Source organism: Athene cunicularia, assembly GCF_003259725.1.
Source record: "Athene cunicularia isolate RWA chromosome 1 unlocalized genomic scaffold, athCun1 chr1_part1, whole genome shotgun sequence".
Taxonomy (NCBI): Eukaryota; Metazoa; Chordata; class Aves; order Strigiformes; family Strigidae; genus Athene; species Athene cunicularia.
Window position 1 is genome coordinate 52,970,847 of NW_020799091.1, and position 23,874 is coordinate 52,994,720.

Here is a 23,874-nt window from a genome sequence, read left to right on the forward strand (position 1 = left end):
CAGTCCTCTTGCTGTGGTCCCTCTCAACTCACAGAAAGTTAACTCTATCCTGGCCATAACCAGGACAACAACATTGTTATGCTCCATTGTGAGATCAATCACTGCTGAGGGGGGTTGTTTCATAGTAATTTCAGAAGTAATTTATACATTATAGGTAATTTTATGCATATATAAATTTTATAGGTGTCTACTCCCACATATTCTTCTAGATCAATTTAGAATGCTCTGACCTAAGGAAAAAGTACATGTTTCGCTGATGAAGAGGGAAACGTTTTTACTGTTTACGTTTTGTTAAGTACGAGGTTCCATTTTTAAGTTGTATCATCTACAGAACAATGGCTAATGCAAACATAAAGGCTTTCCTTCTACTTTCTTCTTGTATCTAACATGGTTTCAAATGTTTCTGGGAGTGTACTAGTTTTATAAAGGTACACTAAGCTTGACATTTTTTTTTTCTCGATTAAAGACTTTTACCATTTGTTTAGAAACTATAAAATTCTGTCATAATGGAATGCAATGTCATCATTTGCCATTAATAAATCAGTGATAACTATACATAGAGTCTCTCAGTTCTCTGAATGCATAAAATCACTTGTGGTAACAACTTTTGTTATCTGTATACACCTCAGTTTTATTGGAGATAGCTGATCTGCATAAAATATTATTCTGTAAAACCTCTTTAGATATAGAGACTATAAGGATCAGTGATTCATATGCAGATAGATTAGAAAAAAAAATAATCCATACTCCTGATTCTGTCCAGGCCACAACTCTTCTGTGGACCTACCATCCTACAGCAGTTATAAACTGGCAGACATAACTCTCTTGGAGGCATAGTCTGTAATTTGTGCAAGATTTCTGAAATGCTGAGAGCCCTACACACATGGCTTCTGGCCCAGGTGACTGTTGGTCTGAACTGCTCACTTCCACTCTCGCTGTGGAGGTCAGTGGTGTGTATGCATATCCAGCCTACATTTCATATGCCACTTGCTGTTGTACTTATTGCCAGTATACATTACCCGGGGCTAAAAGCAAGATGTGTTTGTCTCCATGAGGAATGAAAAAGTTTACTATGTCCTATTTGACAATAATTTGTTGATTATGCCCTGTTATGTTCAAGGCACCAATTCCTATCATCTCTTATTGTACTGATAAACCATGGATGAATTATTTCACACTGTCATCATCAGTTCTCAGAGAACAGGCTTTATAACCATTCATTAACTTCATAACTGAACTATGTCATGCAGAATACCTGCCAGAACAACTCAGCTGCTAAGAGCCTGTAAATTAGTAAAATATTATATTGGCATGATATGTGGGCAGAAACAGACTTATTTATTTCTTTCTGACTCTCTTATTTCCAGCTGCAATATTATTTTACTCCTTTTCTTTTAAGAAAAAGTAATTGTACAAAGTGGACATGACTGCCTTGTGCCATCTGCTTATATCTGAGACAGGACTATGGGACAGGACTATGGACTTCTTCCCTATAGTGCATCCTAGGAGGAGCTAGCACTCCTCATATCTGCATCCTTCATATTATAATTTGTTAACAGTCATGGTCCTGATGAGTTTGACCAGAGTCTAACATCAAACTTTCAGATGAGTGACTTTTTAATTATTATTATTGGACAATCAGCTTCCATTTTATTTAAACAAACATACTGTTTCTCTTGCTTCTTGATTTCCTATTTATTCACAAAAATCTGGATAAGTAGCAGCTCTGAAAATTACATGAAACTCTAGAAAGAAATTTTAATTTAGAAAGTGGCAAAAATTACTTCTGTAGCTGCTTCCTTAATATATCTGTACTCTCTTCCCAGATATATTATTATTTTTCAAGCTCTAAGCAGCTTCATCACTACTGTGTGTTAAACACACAGAGAGCCTCAGCTGAATGGAATACACTTTTAATCTGTCACAAGAGCTTATTCAATTTATAAAACAGTATATGTGAGGCTCAATTATCATATTGAAATACATAGAAAATAACTTCTCAATCTGTCTACAATAATAAAAAAAGGTTTTAAAAAGCCAGTAACTTAAATTAAGGTGCAAAGATCTCAAGCTGACCAAAATTCAGTCAGTCCTTTGTCTGAGAGTAACTGCACAATTCTTGTGCCCTGAATTTATTTTTTTGCTTTTCATACAACCAAGTAACAGTACAGATCAAACATAAGCTTGAGGGTTTTTGTTGTTTTAAGGCAATATGCTGTGTGTTACAATGAGGAAACTCCCATTGAAAGCTTAGTCAGCTCACGGACTTTCATGAAGTTTTTAAAGACAAGAGAAAAATAATTACATTTTAGCAGGTTTGGATGTCTTTGACTCCCCAGGTCAAATGACCAGAACTGATTTCCAGCTGAATCAGCTGTGGTAGCATTTGACATAACAACAAAATTGCATTCTTTATGAGATGCCTTAATTGCTGTTCACCTCTTCTCAACAGTATTAAATTTTAGAATTCATGTAGCCATATATCTACTCATACTGAACTGCTGTTTCTTAGCAATAGAGAGAAATAGGTGGTTCTAGCATGCAATCTGCCTTGTCCTATGGATAAGCCTAAAGCAAGTCAGAGGAGGGCCCTTAAAGATTCCTATTTCTTTCTGTTGTCCAGAAGATATCAGGATGAGTAGCTCAGATGTAAATATCTATAATTCATTGATGTGAATCCTATCCAACTATCAGAAAGCTCTTCCTCTTGATTCTTAAATTTGTGTTTGAAAGATACAGCAGAAACTTTTAAAGGCACAATTATTAACATTCAAACATCTCCTTAAAAGTAATATTAGCCCTGCTGTCAACTTAGTCTTCATGGATTTTAAACAGCAGCTGTTGCTTTTCTTCACTCTCTCCAGAGTCCACTCACATGACAACTGGAAATGTTATCAAGTGAAAGAAGAAAGTAACTTTATCATGCTGCTGGTAGATAAGAGAAAGCAATGTGTGTCAGCATTGCTGGTGAGTCACCTCCGCTGACCATCCACTGAATTCCATTCACTGAAATCAGTTTTCTGGATAAATCACCAATTTATCCACTCACAATAGGGTGGCAATAGGAAATTTAATGTACCTCTAAAAATCCAGTAATAATTTTGCTCATGATGGCATCACTGATTATTGTAAGGGAGCTTTTTCTGTAACATCTTCTGAATGGCCCTCCAGATGAAATGTCAAGTAACATGTTACTCTTATAAAGAGAAAAGCATTACAGAAGGTGTTGATATTTTTTAAAATCTTCCTTTTACTGGCATAATAGCATGGCCTTTCACCTGCAGATCTGTGAAGCATAAGGAGATATCAGACCCTGAAATAGTTTCTCTGCAATTTTCATTATCTATCATGATGTTTAATTCACTTCAGCTGTAACTTTAGTCTTATGTTTTCACTGATACAGAGGGGAAACTAGGGTTTACAGACCATTAATTCTTCTTAAGTAACAATCCATGTCATAAAAGTAAGGGAACTTCTACTTTTGTAGGTATAAGCTCAGAATTGCCACATACTGGAAATACACAGATGAGCAAGTGATATAATATAGATAATTTGCTATGGAACCTAATCCTAACTTAATTTTCAGTAGCAATTTTATTTTAACATGCCTGTTGAAGCATGTTTTATTCTATGCATATTTTATTCTTAAAAGTATTACAAAATTAAAAGAATAAAAATGCACATTTTAGTCCTAAAAGAATAAAGTAGACTATTGTTTTGCTACTGCCATGATTTTTATTTCTAAGAAACACCCAGACAAATAACTGTTTGATACTGTTAACAATACAATCCAGTGCATGGTAAAGGTTCATGTTAATGTATTCATGTCTGTATACATGAATTCTTGCAGGTTGATGACTTCTCTGCCATTCCACAGCTTCCTTGGTATGCTTTGGTTTCTCCTCTTATTTGAAAAAGTGTTCTGTGAAATGACAGTCTTCAGATTAATTGAAACTGGCTGACTTCAATGTATGTAATTGTGGTTAATTCTCCATGTGGTTTTGTAAGTTCTAGTTACTAGGACTGAAAATATTTGGTTTAAAACCCAACTGTATCCTGGGCTGCATCAGCAGAAGTGTGGCTAGGAGGTCAAGTGAGATGATTCTTCCCCTCTACTCTGCTCTTGTGACACCCTACCTGGAGTACTGCTCTGGGCCACCCAGTGTAAGAAGGACATGGACCTGCTTGAGCAGGTTCAGAGAAGGGCCACAAAGATGATCATAGGGTTGGAGCATCTCCCCTGTGACAACAGACTGAGAGAATTGGGGTTGTTCAGCCTGGAGAAAAGAAGTCTCTTCCAGTACTTAATGGGAGCCTACAGGAAAGATGGGGAAGGACAACTTGTAACAGTTTTAAACTGAAAGAGGGCAGATTTAGATTAGATATAAGGAGGAAATTCTTTACTGTGAGGCTGGTGAGTCACTGGCACAGGTTTCCCGGAGAAGCTGTGGCTGCCCCCTCCCTGGCAGTGTTCAGTGCCAGGCTGGACGGGGCTTGGAGCAACCTGGGCTAGTGGAAGGTGTCCCTGCCCATGGCAGGGGGGGTGAACTAGATGGTTGTTAAGGTCCCTTCCAAACCAAACCATTCTGTGATTATATAATTATGGGTCAATTTCATGCACACAGATGCCTGAAGCCATTCCAGCTGCTCAGTGCTCCTTGGCCTCCAGGGACTCCAGGACCTTAGACACATTCTTACAGAAAAGCACCTATATTTTTCAACATCTACACTGAGGTGTATGAATCTGGAGCCAAAAGCCACACAAAATCCTGTGTAATCTTGTTCACATGAGCTTTATCTGATCACAGTATGCCATGTTATTTAAATTAATCCTGTTATGTATTCTTGTTAGACATCAATTGCTCATTAAACTGCTTGATATTAAGCTATTCAGTGTTTCACGTAGTCTGTTATGGAGTGACAGAATTTCAGCTTCTAAAGAATTATTGCAGTCTATTATTATGACAGAAAAAAATAGTCTGATATATGTCATATCTATTAGTATCCACCCTTGACAAGGGAGAAAGGTCTAAAAATGTACATTGAGGACAAGGTAAAGGATAAAATTATTTGCAAAATATCTGAAAAATTATTTGTAATTTCTAGTGGAGGGGGTCATACCAATAACCTTCAAAAGAATACAATGAAACAGATGAACCTAAAAACCAGTGAAATAAAAAACCCAGGCAGATCCATGATCCTAAAGAAAAGATATTGAAGGTACTCACACTATGGCTTTAGAAATATTTTAGATGAAATTTTGTTGATGATTTTTTTCCTGAAATTTATATGTTTTTCTTTCACTATTATTATCATCTATTTCTGCTTCTAGCTATGCTGTCTTCATGGATGAGTGAAACAGGCAAAGAACATTCGTCTCCAAATATTAATTATATATAATATGACTTTGTTCTGTTACATCAACTACCTAGAGAGAAGGGAGGTACAAACTATTCTGGGGTTTAATTTTGCTGTCATTTTTTATCTTAGAAATGCTTGTCTCGTTTACTTAATTTTCTGAGCATGATTTAAATCTACAGTGAGATTACCAAGACATGCATTTTTTTAAGGCCAAAAATATTAAATGTTTTTTAAACAAATCAAGTTGATAGTGTACATAACTGTGCTAGCAGGAATTACACCAAGGGACAAGAGCTAAGCTCTTGATCCTGTATTCACTGGGAACCAATAATAAATGTAAAGAAAAGTAATCACACATGACAGAACTCATGTAAGGACCTGTGAGTAGAGGGGTTTTAACTGTAAATTGCACTCCCAGATAAAAAAGCAAGATATTTACAGCAGAGGAGATTTTGTCTTCAATAATATAACAAATTAGGAAAAGGATATTTGTTGAGGGACAATTACATTTAGGATCTGTATCTATATTGCTAAGTAAGGAGAGGATCAAGGATGAGAGCACACACTGCTTCATGTCCCCAGTGCTTACAATTAGCCTCTTTAATAAGATACTTACCTTAGGGAGAACTGTCTGGAACAATCCAGAACAGATGTTTGAGAAATGTCAACATTATCTATTGCTCTAGCTCATTCCCCAGTTATCTTTAATTCAGTACCGTAGAGATCCCCAAAAGCTGTATCTGTTGCATTAAATTAAATTGGTCAGGGGTTGCAAGTGTCCTACTTCCCAGAGCAGAATAACCATATCCAGACTGCTTGTTAGGAACAGTCCCTAGAATATGCTGACTTAAATTGGGGTCAAGCATTTTTGTGGCTAGTGTTACTTGGGTCAGGTCAAATCTGTGATGGCCAGGAGGTATTAGATGGAAGAAAATAGACAGTGTATTCTTGTGCTTGGGTCCACAATCTGGCTTTGTTTAACTGTACCATCAGTGGAAATTATTAGACATTTCTACCTAATTCAGCACTTATCTTTGCGTGAAAATTTTGTTTGCTTACTAGATGGTTTTGAAAGATACATGAATAACTACTGAGAAGAAACATCCGGATTTTGAAGAAGCAGTATAATAATAAGCTGGGGTAATTCCTACTTCACCTATTCGAGCAGCAACTGTTTTGATCCTGAGGTTGTAAAGGTGTACCAAGAAAGCACAGAATAGGTTAGAGCTGTGTGGTGCAGTGCAGGCTCACAGTCACCTTACTGATCCTTTCTTCTGCTCAGTAAGCAGAATGAATGTCTATTTCTTTCTGTGTTCAGATGAGCTGGCTTAGACTGCAGAGAAATGTTGTGTTACTTCCATTAGAATTTCAGGCTGCTGTTTGGTTGGTGATTTTATGGAGTGGAATGTATCTGCAGGCTTGAAATGCAGAATTTTTATTCTGGATCTTGGGCAGAAAACAGTGGGTTTGACATAGCAGTGTATGCATTGCTTGTACTTTCTACATCATCATCTCAGGGATATGAAGACTACAGCTGATTAGTAATGTCATTGAAAAATCAAAAAATAAGAAAGGAGTTGATGTACTTCACACAAAGCTGCAGCTTTTTATTTATAAAAACACAGGGCACTGTCATGAGGGACTATAAGAGTTGTAATACTAGTTATCTAAATACTAGTCTCCAATATAAGCTGGACTTCTAATTTAGAACACATGTTTTTGTTAAGGATCTTTCACATTATTGGAAATTAAACCCTCAAGGAGATTCTTGCCTTACAGAGGTACGAATATTTTTTTTAATGAGATCACTAAAGAGAAATGCTTGTATTTTTAAATATGCAGGTGTGTAATGCTAAGCAGAGGAATAAACTTTAGCATAGTTTATTACTCTCATTTGAAAGAGTTCAAAATAATCATGCTTCTATAAATAATTCTTCCAGGTTTGATTTGATTAAGTAAATTGGATTCACTGCTGGGCTCCTTTGGGATTCCCTACACAAGTATTTATGATACCTACATAAATGAAAGAGAGGAAATATTATGACTGAGCTTAGTTCACATTTACTGCAATAGAGTATCAAGATATTTTTATTGAAAAAGAATAAAATAAAATTCATAGGCAATCAATATTTCTCCTGAAGGTATATGATGTGTAAGATAAGTAAATATGATACTAGATTTTTTTTGAAAGAGAACCAATATCACATCACTTTCAGTAGTGTAAACATAAGTTCATTTGCCTTTCAGTGTTCATCACTCATGAGAGATGAAATCACTTGTAACTTCTTGCAAGCACAGGAAAGTAAAAAAGAATCCAGTCTTCTCATTTAAATCACTTGTATGAAATCATAGATTTTTTTTAAGAGCCAGAAGGGACCATTTTGGTTAGTCTAACCTCCTGCATACCCTGTCCTTGAACCTCTGAATTAATTCATATTTTAAGACCAAAAACTATTTGATCTAGAACATATACATTTATGAAGATTCTTAAAAACCTGACCAGAACCGTTAATAAATTATTTTAAGATAGAAGAACACTTGTGGGTTTTATTTTTGTGGGGTTTTTTTTTGTTTTGTTGGGTTTTTTTTTGTTGTTTTTTTTTTTTTTTAATGTATGATATCGATTATATGGATTTGTTTGATTTGCTTTGAATGTGTAAATAAAACCCTTTGATTCATTTGCTATTTCTGTATACTTTGGCATGCTACACAAATCTGTCAAATCTGTGTTTGCCATGTAGGTGCTTAAAAGGGTAGTTAAATAAATTCTTGAGATGTTTTGGGGGTGTTTTTTTTGGTGCACCAAAGGATGAGCTTGATTAAAAACAGAAGTATTTTTTTGTTCCATTTTAACCACTGTAATAGAACTCAATTCTGTGCCACCATTTCTGAACAGAGAAATAAGAACTGGATTTAGAAGTAATATAACAACCGTAATGTGATTTAGTATTCCCGTTACTGTCCCCAAAAATATCCTATTAAAATCTTTGGCTAGAACACAAATCTTGATAATTCATAGTGTGCTGACTATCCAGGACACCCATGATTATTTTACAGAACATTTTGTCTTCAAATATGCATGTAATACAATATTTAGACCTGCAAATTTACATTTATCTGTATTTTATTATAGTATGTGTTTAAAAGTACATTCAATTGCCTGGCTTACCAGATGAGGTATTTTCTTAGACACTTTTTCACTTCTCTTTGTTATTTAATAGTTCTCTAGTCCTTGTAGCAGTTAAATGTTTATCATTACCATTTTCTGGTTTATACTGCTTTTCAGGTCATTGATAAAAATCTTAAATAATCCTAAGAAATTACCAAACCCTGTGGGAATCTACAACAACCGAACATTCTTAGTGATAATTTTTCTAATAATGCTTATGCTCTAAGATTTGTCAGGAAGCTTCAGATACCCTTATAGATGCCTCTGTAGCTGCTGTAGGCAGTTCATTTTCTTACTGAAAAGTTATATAGTAATGTCATATATTTACAGAAGACTTTAAGTACTTTATCACAACCATGTAACTTCTGTCATGTAAACCTGCATTTTCTTTCTAAAAGATGAATTTTCACAAAAATTATTAACGGTACGTTTTGGCCTTATAACCCTTTTCAGAATTGCTGTCAAAGAAAGTGCTCCATTAAGCCATCAGTGAAAATCCCAAGGGATTTTTAGGCAATTGGGCAGTGAAAGATCTAAACTGGAGGCCCAGTTTCCCACAGCTACATAGGCAAGGTGTGAACTTAAAGACTTCCAAGGACCTTTCAGTTGGCTTACACCCAAATCATTCACCTGTGCACGTGTCCCACAGCAGTGGTAAGAAAACATGATTTTTCTGTGAAAATAAAATGCCATCAGTAGAGGACGTGCTTTTGATATCAAAATCAGTTCCGTAAACTTTCATGAAAATTACAAGAAAGATCCAGCAAATCTAGCCTGGAATATTGGCATGCCTAGTACAAGCTCACAATTCTGGTAACATAACCCTCACCATAACTCAGGCAAATTAATATGGTTGCCAATTGTATCTGCTGTTATTTTTATTGAAATTGAAAGACAATGATGCATGGTTAAACTCACAGCATTATTTTTTTTTTTTTAAAGATAGAAATTCAATAGAATGGAAAACCTTTTTGGACACCTATAAGAAAAAGAGATTATTTTAGCCTGTGATACAAAATGAAAAACATTTATTGTGCTAGGTTTCTTTGAGCACACAGTATACAGCTAGTAATCCTCCTTATTCGGCTGAAAGACCCAGTAAGTATATATAAAAAAAGAAAAATTCTTCAGTTATAACCTGTTTCTTTCCCTCTTAAATAATAGCTTTCTAAAAATTGCAATGCAACAGAATAATAATTTCAAATGCCTTTTTGCTTCATTTCTAAACTGAATCAAACTAGCTTTGAAGAATTACATGCATTGTATAAATTTAACCAAGAATTTATGTTAGATCTAAGCCACGCTTAGTAGAAAACCAGCATGGAGATTTGTGAATTTGTATGGAGACAATATTTCCTGTACAATTAAGGAGACTGAAGAGAATAACAAAACCCAAATTACAAATGATCTTGTATATTCCTTAATCTCTACAATTTCAAGTACAGTGAAAAGTTTGGAAAAAGTTGAAGAACAATTTTCAGTGTTGAATCTACATTTAAAGCAATTTAGTAGAATTGTCTAGGTTTTCAGATTTCTGGTCATAAGTCAGTAACACACAATAAGGAGAAAGGGAAAAAAAGGAGGAATGAGAACATAACTACTTTAGGCTGAAATTTAAAGAAACGGCAAAATATAAAGACCTTATTAAGTCAATATATTTTTAAGACAGAGATACAAAATATAGAAGAGCGATGCATGTTCTCAGGCTGAAAAAATGTGTGTGCATATACATATATACTATACCATGGAAACTTTGGCAGCGACTTGTTTGAAAAAATGTCTTGCTGGAGGTTCATTCCCACATTTATGTCACAGAGCTCAGGGATAAAGAGTACTCTAGCATACAGCTGGATTTAGAGCTGTGTCATGATTTGAATTGGGCAAAAAAAAAAGTAAGAAAATTGTCCTGTTTAACAGATTGTAGTTCATTAAACTCTCTGTGTTTTGTTTCCATAAATACTATGTTGGCAGAAGTATGGCACAGATGACAAAATGAGCAGGGAGCAGGGCAGCTATACAAAAGAACTTTTTTTACTCTTAGCTAAGTAGCTTGTCTTTCAGTTAGCATATGATTGTCTAATAAAACTGTTGAATCAAAAGTGCCGCATAAATTGGTTCTGCTGATTCAGGGGTGAATAGCATTCTCTTGTTATTATACAGTATTGCAAGTGGCTTTTCTAATGCTACTGAACTTTATCTGAGTGATGTCTTTGTAGCAGTGATTAAATATTTTTGCTGGGCAGCAAACAGCACTTAACAGATCAAATAGTCTGGGAAGTGACTCCATACTCTGTAAATAAACCGAGTATATTGTCCCAAAATATGAACTCAGTATCTTGCTTGAACAACAAAACAACAACGTTTTTGAAGGTATAAAACAACTGAGTCTGTTTCAAACTTATTAATAGTTACTTGAAGGAGAAAAAAAAACATCTGATTATTAAATTAAAGAGTTTGAGCGAGTGAATTCTTGTCCAGTGTAAAAAGGTCTTGCTAGATTGAAGCAAGTGCAATGCATGAGCCTGCACTAGCTGATATTTTGGACTAGATAAAGTTATAAGAATTCTTAACATTGGTAGGAACTAATTGCTTTACAGATATGTTTATATGTATCTGATACGTAAACTGAACTGAATTGGGATGGGGCATAGGGCACATTGTGTATGTAATGTATGACAGTCCTACCACTTAAAAAGCTGGATGGCAACATTTGTACATTTGATAAATGAGATTAACGTTGTTCAGGTGCTTGCTCAGCTCTGCTCAAGAGAACAGACAAATTATTTATACTTTGAGATCTCTACCTCATGGTCTTGCTGGTCATGCTGGCATCATTGGTCGTGTCTCTAGCAATAAATAAAAAGAAACCAGAGAACAAGCTTGTGTACTGGATCCAACTCACCTACACTGCTTAGGCTAGTATCAGGTATCTTGCTTTGTTTTAGGTCACCCTTATTCACCTCTTAGGTTCACCTAAAACAATGTCTGGATGTCATTAGGAAAATAAATCTGTGTAGGCTAGCACAGGCTTGAACTATACTAGCTTGGTCTGCTCTTCCCTGGTCAGGCATTTGATATTGTCCCAACACATTCTTTTCCTTTTACTTCTACCAGATGCTGATGTGACACACCCAGAGCACACAAGAAGTATGATTTGAATTCACCACTGTAGAGCTGCAGCACAGCTCTCATACTATTCCCAATATTTCAAACTGAAAAATTCACAGAAAATGATAACTGTATCTTAAGGGCATGTGGACACCACATGGGTCCTGAAAAGATCCAGGGCCAGTTCTTATGTAGTATGATTGCTGTCTGTCTGCTCTAAAGGGGATTAGCCTGAAGGACTGAGAACATGAGCTGGCAATGTGTTCTCTCAACCCAGAAAGCCAACTGTATCCTGGGCTGCATCAAAAGAAGCACGGCCAGCAGATTGAGGGAGGTGATTCTGCCCCTCTGCTTTCATGAGACCTTACCTGGAGTAGTGTCTAGATCTGGAGTCCTCAGTACAAGACAGACATGGACTTGTTGGAACAGGTCCAGAGGAGGGTCACAAAAATGATCAGAGGGCTGGAGCACCTCTCCTATGAAGAAAGGTTGACGAAGTTGGGGTTGTTCAGCTTGGAGAAGAGAAGGCTCCAGGAGACCTTACTGTGGTCTTTCAGTACTTAAAGGGGGGCTTATAAGAAAGATGGAGACAAACTTTCTAGTGGGACCTGTTTTTATAGGACATGGGGTAATGGTTTTAAACTGAAGGATTGTACATTTAGACTAGGTATAAGGAAAAAAAAAATTATGATGAGGGTGGTGAAACACTGGAAGAGGTTGCCCAGAGAAGAGGTAGGTGCCCTATCCCTGACAACAAAGGCTGGACGGGCTCTGAGCAACCTCTAGTTGAAGATGTCTCTGCTCATTGCAGGTCCCTTCCAACTCGAACTATTTTATGTTTCTGTGTTCCTATCCATTCCTGGCCTCTGGCCAGGAATTGGTGCCTGATCTTTTTTTTTTTTTTTTTTTTTTTTTTTTTAAAAATTAAATATACATCTCCAGATACCACTCTTTTAAATCTGGCTGTAAACCAGGGGAAAAAATAAAAATAAAAAAGTCAGAATTCTCATTCTGTGTATCTTGGAGTTTTCTTTTAAATCAGATAATTACTAGAGAGACATATGACATTTTGGTTATTCACTGAAGTTCTCCATCTGTACCATTAACTTGCAGACTCTATCTTGTTTTCAGTTGTTGCAGGGCAAATCATTTCCTAAATATGATAAATGGGATCTCCGACAAACAGGCAGTGGTGGAGGTGTAGATGAACAAATCAGTGGAGATTGTGATGATGAAGATGGTTGCAGAGGATCAGGAAGTGGAGAAGTCAAGAGAGTCCTGAAAATTACAGACTGTAAGTCCATGATTCTGTTTCTTTCATTCATTTAAATAGTAAATTGGCATTTTTTTCCACTAATACAGAATTGGAAAAGGTGTGGAAAACTTGTGGGTATAATGTTTCCCATATTTACAGAAATAGAACTGCAGTGACAGGATTTCTAAGAGCATGGTATGAATATGAGTATCAGTTTCATTGTTGCACATGTTAAGACATATTTGACATAATGTAGACCGATCTCAACACAGTATTCTAGTCAAATAAAAGGTGTTACAATGACATGTCCTTGTGAGTTACTGCTTTAACATAATAGATTTGGCAGTTAAACAGAGAAATTGTTCTTATTTTTCATGGAACTATGGCAGATATAAGGTTTAGTTGTGGTAGCTGAATTTTATAGAGAACTATTAGAACCAATGTACTGTAGCACTCAGCATCAATGCAATTACTACTTCTTACACATCTTTCTGCTTTTCTTACTATTGTGGTTTCTGTGGTGTATTTTTTTTTGTTTGTTTGTTTGTTTTTTTTTCCCCTTCTCTGAAACACATTTGTAACAATTTTCTTCAAAAAATAATTTGTGAACTTCAGTGGCATGGAACTGCAAGCATGAACAATTGGATTGAAGCACAAGTAACTTAACTACTTCTGTGAATCAGGAAGTTATTCAGCATCTCTTCTTTCTCTTCCCAGTGTAGAAATATAGGCAGAGATGATGGGAATAGATACCTGGTAGAATTAAATTTGCATTTTTGCATTTTGCCTTTTTTTTTTTTTTTTTTCTATATTTTACACTGCTAAATTTAATACTCATAGGTAAGAAGTGAAAGTTGGTGTCAATCCCTGAATTTACTATATTTACTGAGTTTGAGTGTGCTTCATGTTTTCAAGCTCAGGTGAGAACCCCAAATCCTTCTTCACTTGACAGATATTTAGAAATATAGCCATAGAAGAGCTGTAGTGTATGCTTGCTCAATTCTGATATAAACAATCAGAGAAATGAGACTGAGCATTCTGGGGCATTTCTTACCAGGTCAGTTTGGAATCAGCCTAAGATACTGCTGCACTCATAGCTAGTCTATACATTTTAAAGTCCTGCTATAGCTTCTCTAGATGGGATTTTAAGAGATTAGCAAAAGAATTTGGAAACTTACTTCCTAGGAGTGCTATTGAAGATTTAACTTTGAAAGAAGAAGTTATACATCAAGTAATTTAAAACAGATGTACTTTAGAATACTGGATAGAACTATTTGATAATGACACTCTGCTGTATTGAAAGACTGTAAAATAATCTTAGAATATGACTAGGCCTATTAAAAAAGTATTAAATGACAAAAGAATTGCAAGAATGTTACATTTGTCTTCACACTCTTCTACTGCATTTAAATTTTCTTCATACTGATATATTTTGTGTAATCTTCAAAATGGCAAAAATATAATTAGCCTTCATATTCTCTTTATACAACATGTATTACAAATCTCTAGAATTATAAACTATATATTAGGCATACTGAAGTTTACATGTAATTTGGTTTCATTTGAACCTTTTCTAAGATATTACAGGACAAAAGTATAAGTCCATACTGTTCAATATTATTTCTTGTGCATATATCTTGAGTTACTAGTACATTTGATGACCTGCTGTGATTTTAAGGATTTCTGCTAGCATGCATTTATCATTTGGAATGCACCTTAAAAGGTGTCTTGAATGTATATCAGAGAGTCCTAGACAGAACTACTTTGTTCTGGGGTATCACACATGTTTATTGACATGCATTTTCTGCTCAACAGGACTGTTAAAACATTCCAGTTAGTAAGAATTTTGTTACAGTATGGGTCAAGAAAGTCTTTTTCTTCGTAAATTGTAAGATAAATGAAATAGGAACTTATTTCTTCTTTTGCATCATTGTGATATATGAGTAGTATTTTGGGAATTAAAAATGAAACTGAAAGTTTAAAAAGTAAAACATATTTTAGTAAGAAAATTATCTTCTCAAGATTTATGATTTTATGTGAGAAACTAGAGTTAAAAAAATAAAAGATAAGCATCATCATGGTTTAAGTTGGTGGAAATTTCTTAGCTTCAGGTGTCCAGTGTCAATTTCAAGCTAAGTAGATCCTGAAGTCCTTGTTTTTAGACTGAAAAGCTAGATTTACTCTGTTGATATTGCTTACTGCTCTTTGAAAAGCATGACTGAACTTCATCTAAGCTTAGAGGTTGGCCACATTATGTTCAATCCTCAATGTTATTTTGTTAGTTCTAGTGCGTTTTTGTGCATCTCAATTTTTTTAAGTTGCATACAAATAGCCAGAAATGTCTTAGTAGTTTTCTGTATTTAGATATGATTTGTATTTTATCATATACATCATGTAAGACCAACTAAACTTCACTTGTTATATAGAAACTCATTTTCATAGTCCTAAATAAACTGCTATAAAAAAGAAAAAAAAATCCACACTTGCAGTGTGAGCAAGATCAAAAAGTTAGATTTGTTCAAATCTAACCCATCATAAGCTTCTGATCTGCAGATGCTCGTAATCTTACTCAGAAGTCAAGCTCAAGAATTACAGTCTGTACAATATTACTTTGCTTCTTCTGGTATATAACAAATCATCCTTCAGGTTTTCCACTGTCACATTCTACTTCTATGCATTATAGAACATTAACTTGTCAGTGTAACATGAGCACATTTTTAAACTAAAAAGCAGACCTCAGCTGTGGTAGAACTGTACAGGTAGAGACACAGTGGACTGAGTTGGCCAATGTCCATAGACCAATTTTGGAGTCATGGCAGAAGAACAATTACACACATTAGAAATATCAGTGGCCTAGTATTTCATTGCTGTTAACTTCTAATATGTTCCAACCATAAAGACATAAGGCAGAAATAAGGCAGGGCAAACAAAACATAAATGTAGGCCACACTCCTCTATAGTACAGAGACCTAGTCTTCCATCTATGTTGATAAATGGATGACAGTAGATAGACATGTAAACCAGATGAATGACACCAGGATTGAACTGAAACACCACATAGTTTCAATACAAATATGAACTCAACCTTTAGTGTTGCAGTTTTAAACATATAGTCTTGTTACAGTCATTTTGTCTAAGAAGCACTTTTAAGTAAAAAGAACTTTCAAGAAGTTTTAATAAACTCCAGAAACCAGATACTTACTTTCTTGCCATAGATATACATTGTTATAGGACTTTATAATGCATTTATGATTTTTGAAGGTCAAATAAGAATTATGACTTATACAATGGATAAGTTATTTAATAATTATTTCCCTTAAAGTGTCACATTAAAATGCATGAAAAAAGATTCTTTATGGGGTTTAGTAACATACACATTTAATTATATCCATTATGCACATGATTAATTAACTTTACCTTATACTCTTTTGATACATGGAGACATACATATAGTATATTTTTCTCATCAAAGAAACTTTTTACAGTCTTTTTCTTTTGGGCAAATTTGCGTCCTCTCCTAATCAGCCAGGAAACAAAAGGGGATTGATACCTATTTTTTACTACAATAGAGTCTGGAGGTCCTAGCCAAAGCCTAGACTCCTTTTTGTTGGCTGTTCCAGACATTTTCAACAAGGAAATGATCCTGTCTGCTACAAATCCATGATCTTAATAAACGGATAAAGTATGATACAGAAGTAGCCCTTTTAAGTAAATAGCTTTGCATAAAGTGTAAAGATACATCTGCCTTTTTTTCATGCCATGTCATTACCTTCTGAACATGTGTATGATCCTCAGACCTGGAAGGAACAGAGGGGAAGGAAGAAGGTATATTTCTGCAAAGACAAACCACTAGCAATTTTATGTGAACACATAGTCTCTGAAGTCGAAGATGACTTAATTCTACATCCAGTGCTACAGATATAAGAATTGTTTTCACTTAGTGTTGGAGACTGACAAATGTGTGGTGACAGGCTTTAGGCTTTGGAAGACCAGAGAAGAGTTTTGGTATTTATGACTTGGAAGTGATAGCCCTAGAATTACACTAGTGCTTAAAATATGTTCTATTTTGAAAAATTCTGTGGTTTATATCAGTCAATCCTTACATTACATTCAATATGTCAAAGCCCCATAATTGCGCTGACTGCTTTGCTCTTCATAAGAACTTCTAAAATATAGCAAATCGGTGCAGTTATTTGAAAGAATGGTACTAGAAAGGTTAGTGTACTTTAAATGTATAAAATAAATAGTAGTATAAAGTCTTGACACTTCATTTGCTAGTTTTATTCTATTCTAACCCAGGAGCTCCTGGAGGACTATTTCATGTGTCACAATGAATTACCTCCTCAAAAAACCCCGCAGAATGCAAGAGGTAATAACAACAAATACTTATCACCTATATATTGATTTGAATCTGTTTTCAAAAAGCTCTGTGAGGAAGGGCTAATCCTGATATCACTCCTCTGAGGTACTCAATACCATCTATCAAAACTCTCATAAGAATTTTAGCAAGACCACTAATTTACTGAAAAGTACTCCACCACTGCTTTGTCTTTCTTATTTTAACATGCTACGCAGGTGTTTCTTCACTACAGCCAGAGATCTTCTAGTTCAGGGCTCATATATGTAGAAATATCAAGAGTGTCTTTGTGCTTAGGTATATGCAGGCAAATCTTGTGTCACACTTTTTTTCATTTTTCTCTCACCTGATATTCATCCTGTCTGAGGAAAAGTCTCCAAAATTAATTTCTAGGACTACTTAGTGTGTATATTTTCTTGTTCAGATTATGCAAGAGATAAAACCTCTTGGAAAAGACTTTATGTTGTGATTTTCATATAAAAAGTGTACTGTGATCCAAATACACCAGTCTGTGTCTCTTATCTGATGTTATACTTTATTCTCAAGTCTCAAGCATTCTTTCTGCTCTTTCTGCTCCTTCACCTCCTTCAATATAGTTGCTTTTTTTTTTTTTTTTTTTTTTTACTTACAGCTGGCAATAAAATTTTCATTGTGATGTTTGCCTTCTGTTATATGGTTTAAACTCTCATCTGCATTCCGTGTTACCTCAGTAAAGGAAGAGATCCCTTATGTCTGAGTAGGATTTCAGGTTCTATTTTGTTTACACACAACAGTGTTCTTACTAATCCCCCATTGTTAATGTGAATTGTTCTTCAGGTATCTCTGGAAGGGCTACATGACTTCACTCTTTATATGTTCACTCAGTTCAGAACGTCACAATTCTATTAAAAATGAATTAAAATAAAAGCTCTTGCTGTGAACACTGAACTTGGTCTAAATATTGTACTAACTTTTAACACTTGATTTTATACTCAGATATTTTATTGTATTTTGTGGAATGGGTATGATTAACTGCTTCCTTTTTAGCTGGAAGAACTGATGTTTAATGATGGTGTTTGATGTACTTTAACGTAATCGAATGAAAACTTTTTTTAACCTTATAAAATTCTCCAGAAAGAGACCGGGTGTATTCCCTGTCTCATAATTCTGTCTTATAGTTAGTGTTTGCCTTTGAGAGAGCATGTCTGAAAGACATGCAGAAAATGAGGGATCTTACAGAACCATCCACCCCATATGGAAATGCAAGAAGAGAGCGCCTTGCCCTGCTGTAGCACCTGCTGTGACTTCTGCACAAATTCCAGGCAAAAACATGCTTTCACTTAGAAGGTGTTTTTACCCCCCACAGTTCATAGGAGTACCATTCAGAATTAATTTTATAGTCCACAGTGGGAGACTTGACATATTATTCACTGTCAGGTATATTTGAGCAAAGATGCTGCCTCTAATCGGCTTTCTGGTCCTCTGTAACTGCTTCTGTGCTTTTTGGCCTAAAATTAGGTAAAACAAGCAAATGGTGTATGACTTTTTCATTCACTATGTAACTTGTTGGCTCAGACAGCTCAAAAGGGTCTATATATCTTGAAGACTAATCAGAAGAATTTTTCCCCTATCCAAGAAAACATCTTGAAGGATGCCCCTGCTGGTGAAAAGGAAAAGTTAGGAGGAAGTGAATGAATCCATGGAGAGGAGTGAGATTTCCTTTCTGCCTGGTTAATTACAGCCCCACTATTCTCCAGGATGATAAATTCTGCTTTTATTACTCCATTTCCACATAAAGTGACTATCTTCCCCAGGATGTCAACTTTATTCCTATGTATAACCAATTAGTTTAAAGGTAGTTCAGATGATACACAACCTGCGTCATACCTTGACGACACAATACCGTATTCTGTATTTCTCTGATTATTCCAAAAAGTTGCTCCTGAAGAGCTCTAACCTTCACAGGAGAATCCAGATCAGCAAATGACATACCAGAGTATATCCATTGTGCTCAATGTTGGGAGGCAAAAAGCAGTAGGCAGGAGGGGTTTTTTTGAAAGTTGTTAAAAAGTGAGAATATTTTGGAATTTGTTCCATAGTTAGGTGGTGTACTCTAACACTTTTGTAAAAGTAGCACTGGATACTTTCTTTCTACTTCCATGGAAATAAAAAGCATTTACACCATTCTCTATCCAGATAAATAGATATAACATTTATCACCTTACTCCTTTTCCTCAGGAAATATTAAAAAAAAAAAAAAAAAAAAAACTGGTACTTTGCTGGAAAGTATGTTTCTTTACTGGTAACTCTAAGTGTTGGTTTAATGAAAGAATACATGCAGTAAAGGCTCCAATTTTCTGGTAACTTCAGAATTAGTGGTATTATTATAAGGCAATTCCCATCAAAATATAACCTCATGTTATTAATGCAGGTCATTTGTAATAATTACACTGCTCCGATGTGTATTGTTTTAGACCAGTGAGTATGCTTGTTAAATGTTTTCTGGTAACTTAAAACCTTTGAGAGTAATTGAGCTTCTTTTGTGTTTCTGGTAGGCTTTGTCATAACAATCTTCATGTGGAGTGTAACGTTAATATCGGGCAATGTGCTGTTGAAAAGTACAAAATTTCATACTAGCTGACTTTATTTCTGTCTCTGTGTGAATTCCCTCAGCAAATTTTATGTAACCCTTCCCCTTTTTGTTTTTGAATTAAGGATCCAATCTGACAGTACAGCTTTAATCCATTACTCAGGATAAATTCACCACTCGCGAAGTACAAATGTAGACTCCTGACAAAAGATTATGTTCAAGAGAGTCGATACTCTTTAAATAGGAAAAAAATAAAAAATAAAATGTCATTTGGTTTTTTCCAATGCATAATATCAATATACAGGTCACACCTTTTTGCAAGATAAGATACGAAGAAGTTGTCTTGTAACATTTCTCTTTTTTTACTTGTCATTTCAAATGGAATTATTTTGTTTTTTTCTCTCACTTCTTCATGTCATTATATATCCAGCACATGGATATACATGTACATATACATATACATATACATATACATATACATATACATATACATATACATATACATATACATATAATGCTTCATGTCATTATATATCTTGACCTCTGCAAACTCCATAGGCTGGTGAAGATCTATGCATAGGAGTCCACAAGTGATTTTTTTTTTTTTTTTCTGGACATCATTGGAACTTGTGTTTCACTGTGGCTTTCTTTATGCTTCAGTAATTTATATCATTATGTATTTCTGTTCCAACACTTGATCAAGCATACAGGCAAATCTTTGAACTTCATATGTGTTGACAATATGTATCTTCCTGCTGAAAGGAAATACTGATTGACTGAAATGTAAATTTTCCACAGGAATGTACTGATTACAATAAGCCTTTCTCTTCAAAAGATTTTCAGTTCCTCAAAAGCCAATAGGAGAGAGAAGAGCTCAGATTATGACAGTCTTTCTGTGAGAAAGAAGGGTGAGATACCCCTAGCCTCCCAATTAATATTAGCCTATGAGAACATTATCGATGTTTTATGTGGTATCATGAAAGTTGTGTGACTTACTAATCCATTCCTCTCAAATAAGCCAGTGGAAAATTAGTTAAGGTTAGTCCTTCAAAAAGCAGCAGATTATGCCCAAGTACATTATCTCCTAGCTTTACGTATTATAAGTCCATTTTTCTCTGGTCCAAAGGCTCTAGTTATTTGGATAGAGTAGGAAAAACTAGAGAAGTATAATAATCAGGCTAAGTCTCTAGAATTGTCATAAAAGGTTAAAGCCATTCAGTTAGAATATGGGGGAAAACCAGAATAACTACTTATGTCTGACCTGAATTTAGGTCTTTATTTTCCTAAAACAACTTTTAAAAGATTTATATTTCATCCCATTAACAGATAAGAACTATGAGTATTTCATCAAAGGAAAAGAAGATATTGTGTCCAACTCTTAGAAAAAGAATGCATATTTTTAATACAAAACATTAAAATTCCTTATCTACTTTAGATTATGTTCTATTTATTTTTGTATGTGCATCTGATGTACAAAATCAAGTCAAAATACACTGCTTGTTTATGCAAAGTCTTGCTAATTTGAAATAATAATGCTAATATGTGTTTAATTTTAAATGACTTCTGATCAAATTCTTTCTGAATTTAGTAGATGTCATGTCACTAAATTCATAGAGCTTGTATTTTCCAGAGACATAATAATTTTAATAGGAGTTAGAAAGTTCTAATTACATTTTAAAAGGAATTACCTTATAATAATACTACTAATCCTGAAGGTACCAGAAAATTGGAGCTTTTTACTGCATGTATCATTTCATTGAACCATTGTCTAATATTACATTTCAATAATTTCTAATTAATAATTGATTATAATTAAATCAATATTTTGAAAGATTTTAATGTGTTGTTCGAAATGTGCTTTATAAGGATCTGAAGAAAATTTTTTACAACTCTTGTGAGCACTGTGATTGAATCACCTTTACTGTTCTATCAATACTTCCATGAATTCAGTGGATGAGAATTTATGTGCTTTTCCTTTATGCAAATTAAAAATGATCATGAGTTTTCCCCAAAAAATATGTTCCTTTCAAGCAATGGTGTTTATGTCAATCCCTTTCTCTAAGTGATGTTGTGTAATACTCAAAAAACTATAAGTTTTTACTTCAAATAAGCATCCAAAAGTTAAGGTATTTTTGAAAACAGACCTTCTTAAGAGTCACTTTCATCTCCAGTTGGCCTCATGTGTGCTTTTATTATCTCTAAGAGATCTTTCTTTATCTCACAATTTTGAATGTTACTTTTTGATTCTGTCACAAGGAAATTGATCTTTAAACTATTGTTCATGTTTTGGAGATGTTGGGTTTGGAGACAAAAATGAGCAAAGATATGAATATTTACTTTGGAATTTTGGCCTGCCCTGTATTTTTATTCCATATTTTAATATAATTTTATTTGATGGGGGAGGGGAGAAGTAGCATCCCACAGTTGGTGTCACATATCTCATGCTGTCTGTCTGTGACAGCTTTCATTATCCACTTCTGAATATTCTTTTACTCTTCCATTGTGTTTCTACTCTACTGATATACAGCCTCAAAGAATATGTAAGAGGGCTTTTTTTCACAGAAATTGACTCATTATTCTGAGGGAAAGAAAATAAAATACTAACCTCTGTGCAGTTTGAAAGGATTATCAGGTTCCCTAAAATGGTCTGATTAGCTGCTTCAGTGTTACAGTAAAAACTAACTTTTCACCACACAAAATCTAAACATGAATGTTGGAAGACAGCTATGCACTACTGTTCATTACTTTATGTTCTTGACAATGTAACCTTACTTTAATATCGATAGATACAGGGACAGGATTTTTTCTACATATTAGCTAATTATAATTTAAACTTCTGTGCTTGAACTATAAAATGTAGACCTTTTTTTTAATAGTCACTGTAAACAAAGAAACATATATCACTGGAAATAAATAAACACATGAGGGCAAAATTCATTAGGCCAACATTAAGCACCTGTGTTAAGATGCCATGAATTGCAACCTATAATCCTTATTTCTCTCTTAACTGACTGTAAAAAAAAATCCTCAAACTTCAGTATCTCAAGTACAGATATCTAAAGTTAGATTAGCCTAAGTTAGACTATTTTGATCTGGTTTTGACTTAATTGTGCTTATATTTAGGTAAAGGTGAATTATTTTTTCAGTGTACTTTACAGTCTTATTGCCAAGATCACTAGTGATTTGTTACAACATAAAATTGAGAGGCTACTTGCAAATACAGCCAGTAAGACCTGTAGAATGGAGTTCATGTTGTCTGAAAAGCCTCATTTGCTAGATGAAATAATTCTTTTTTTTCATCATCTATGATGGAGAAAATAGTTACTGGTGCAAAAGGGATGTGGGAATGACTGGGAATCCCATGATGTGTTTGGTTATCAAAGTGTCTTGGTATCTGTTTTATCTGTTTACCTTTTTAGATTTAGAACACAGAAATAGAAATGTGAAAACCACAACAAACCGAAATTTTCATGACTATTATATTAAAAATTAATTATTTCACTGAATTGAAAAGGAACTGTAAAAAAATTTAGTAATCTGCTTATGAAAGTATTTGATTCTTTTTCAAAGTAGTGAATCACATCATACCTTTATCTTTCAATCTATTTTTTAAACAGATTGTAACCGTAATAAATGTCACACTTCTGTATACTCAAAGGTAGTTTATAATCAAAGGTAGTTCTTCTGCCTGTCATGTGTCTCCAGTCTTTATTATATTCTTTAAAAAATCAAAGTCTGTGATCTCCTGAGAGTTCCTGCTGCAAACTGTGCAGAAACTTAAATTAGATTAATTTCATATTTGCGTCTTCCACTATTAATGATTATAACTCCAATGCCTGGAATAATCTGTGTTTTGATAATTCATGTTCAGGTCACTTTTAAACTTTTAAATAAAAGAGAATCAATTAATTTCTGTTTGCTACAAAAACTTAGCACTATTTTTTTTCCTCAAAATAATCTATAGGGGAGATGTGACTATGCAAGACCTAGCTCTTAAAATCTGCAAAATGTATGTGAATATTTAAAAAAAAAAAAAAAAAAAAAAAAAAAAAAAA

General features: G+C 34.4%; 1 protein-coding gene across 1 annotated transcript in view; it reads left to right on the forward strand.

The window, feature by feature from the left end:
- Nucleotides 1-23,874, forward strand: part of GPC5 (glypican 5) — a 744,086-nt gene that overhangs the window by 415,810 nt on the left and 304,402 nt on the right. Inside the window, exon 7 of the mRNA XM_026843677.1 lies at nucleotides 12,770-12,932. Within this exon, the coding sequence (XP_026699478.1) occupies nucleotides 12,770-12,932 (163 nt within the window). The remainder of the gene's footprint in view (nucleotides 1-12,769; nucleotides 12,933-23,874) is intronic.